The sequence below is a fragment of the Asparagus officinalis genome, chromosome 10 (genome assembly GCF_001876935.1).
Source record: "Asparagus officinalis chromosome 10, Aspof.V1, whole genome shotgun sequence".
NCBI classification, from domain to species: Eukaryota; Viridiplantae; Streptophyta; class Magnoliopsida; order Asparagales; family Asparagaceae; genus Asparagus; species Asparagus officinalis.
In genome coordinates, this window is record NC_033803.1 from 45071559 (window position 1) to 45072178 (window position 620).

The 620-nt window shown below is 41.3% G+C and overlaps 1 protein-coding gene across 1 annotated transcript in view; it reads left to right on the forward strand.

Moving 5' to 3' along the window:
• Positions 1 to 410, forward strand: part of LOC109826694 (far upstream element-binding protein 2-like) — a 34610-nt gene extending 34200 nt beyond the window's left edge. The window contains exon 10 of the mRNA XM_020393714.1: positions 333 to 410. Within this exon, the coding sequence (XP_020249303.1) occupies positions 333 to 410 (78 nt within the window). The remainder of the gene's footprint in view (positions 1 to 332) is intronic.

Sequence of the window (620 nt, forward strand, 5' to 3'; positions counted from 1 at the left end):
TATGCCAAAGGTGTGTCTCCACAGCCTGGAGGATATGCTGGCCAGTATGACTCAGTTCCACCCATGTATGGCCACAATTGATTCTCCACTGTGATTCGAGGCTACAGTGTTAGTCTGAAAGGTTCATAATATTGTCTTTTTGGACATCATAGGTTTTAGAGCTGTAGGTGAGCTGTAGGTGGCCACTCTAAATTGTAGTATTATATTTCCATTTTGTTGCTTTGAACTCGTTGAGAGGGTTGTTTTCAGATTTGGACATGTTCAATTTGTATTTCTGCTCCTCTTATCTCTTGTTACTGTTCACTTTCTGCTGTTATTTTGCTGCATTCCAGCATTATGCTCTGGTTTTGAAAGTATCTGCTGTGTCAGAAATTGTGTTGTGGGCAGGATCGTGGATTTCTCGTCTCTGAAATTTGAGAGCCGGTGTGTGTTTAGATAATAATTTTTCTTTTTTTTCTTTTTTTTCTTTTTTTTTGGGTGGGGAGGTTGATAACTCGTCCGGTGTGCGCTTGCGGTGACAAAGGGTGGGGTATTCTTTCGTAGTCTGAGTTATTTCTTGCAAGAAGATGATCACTATTTACCCTTGCCTTGGCTGGTATGACTGGAGAGGGTTAAGTTGG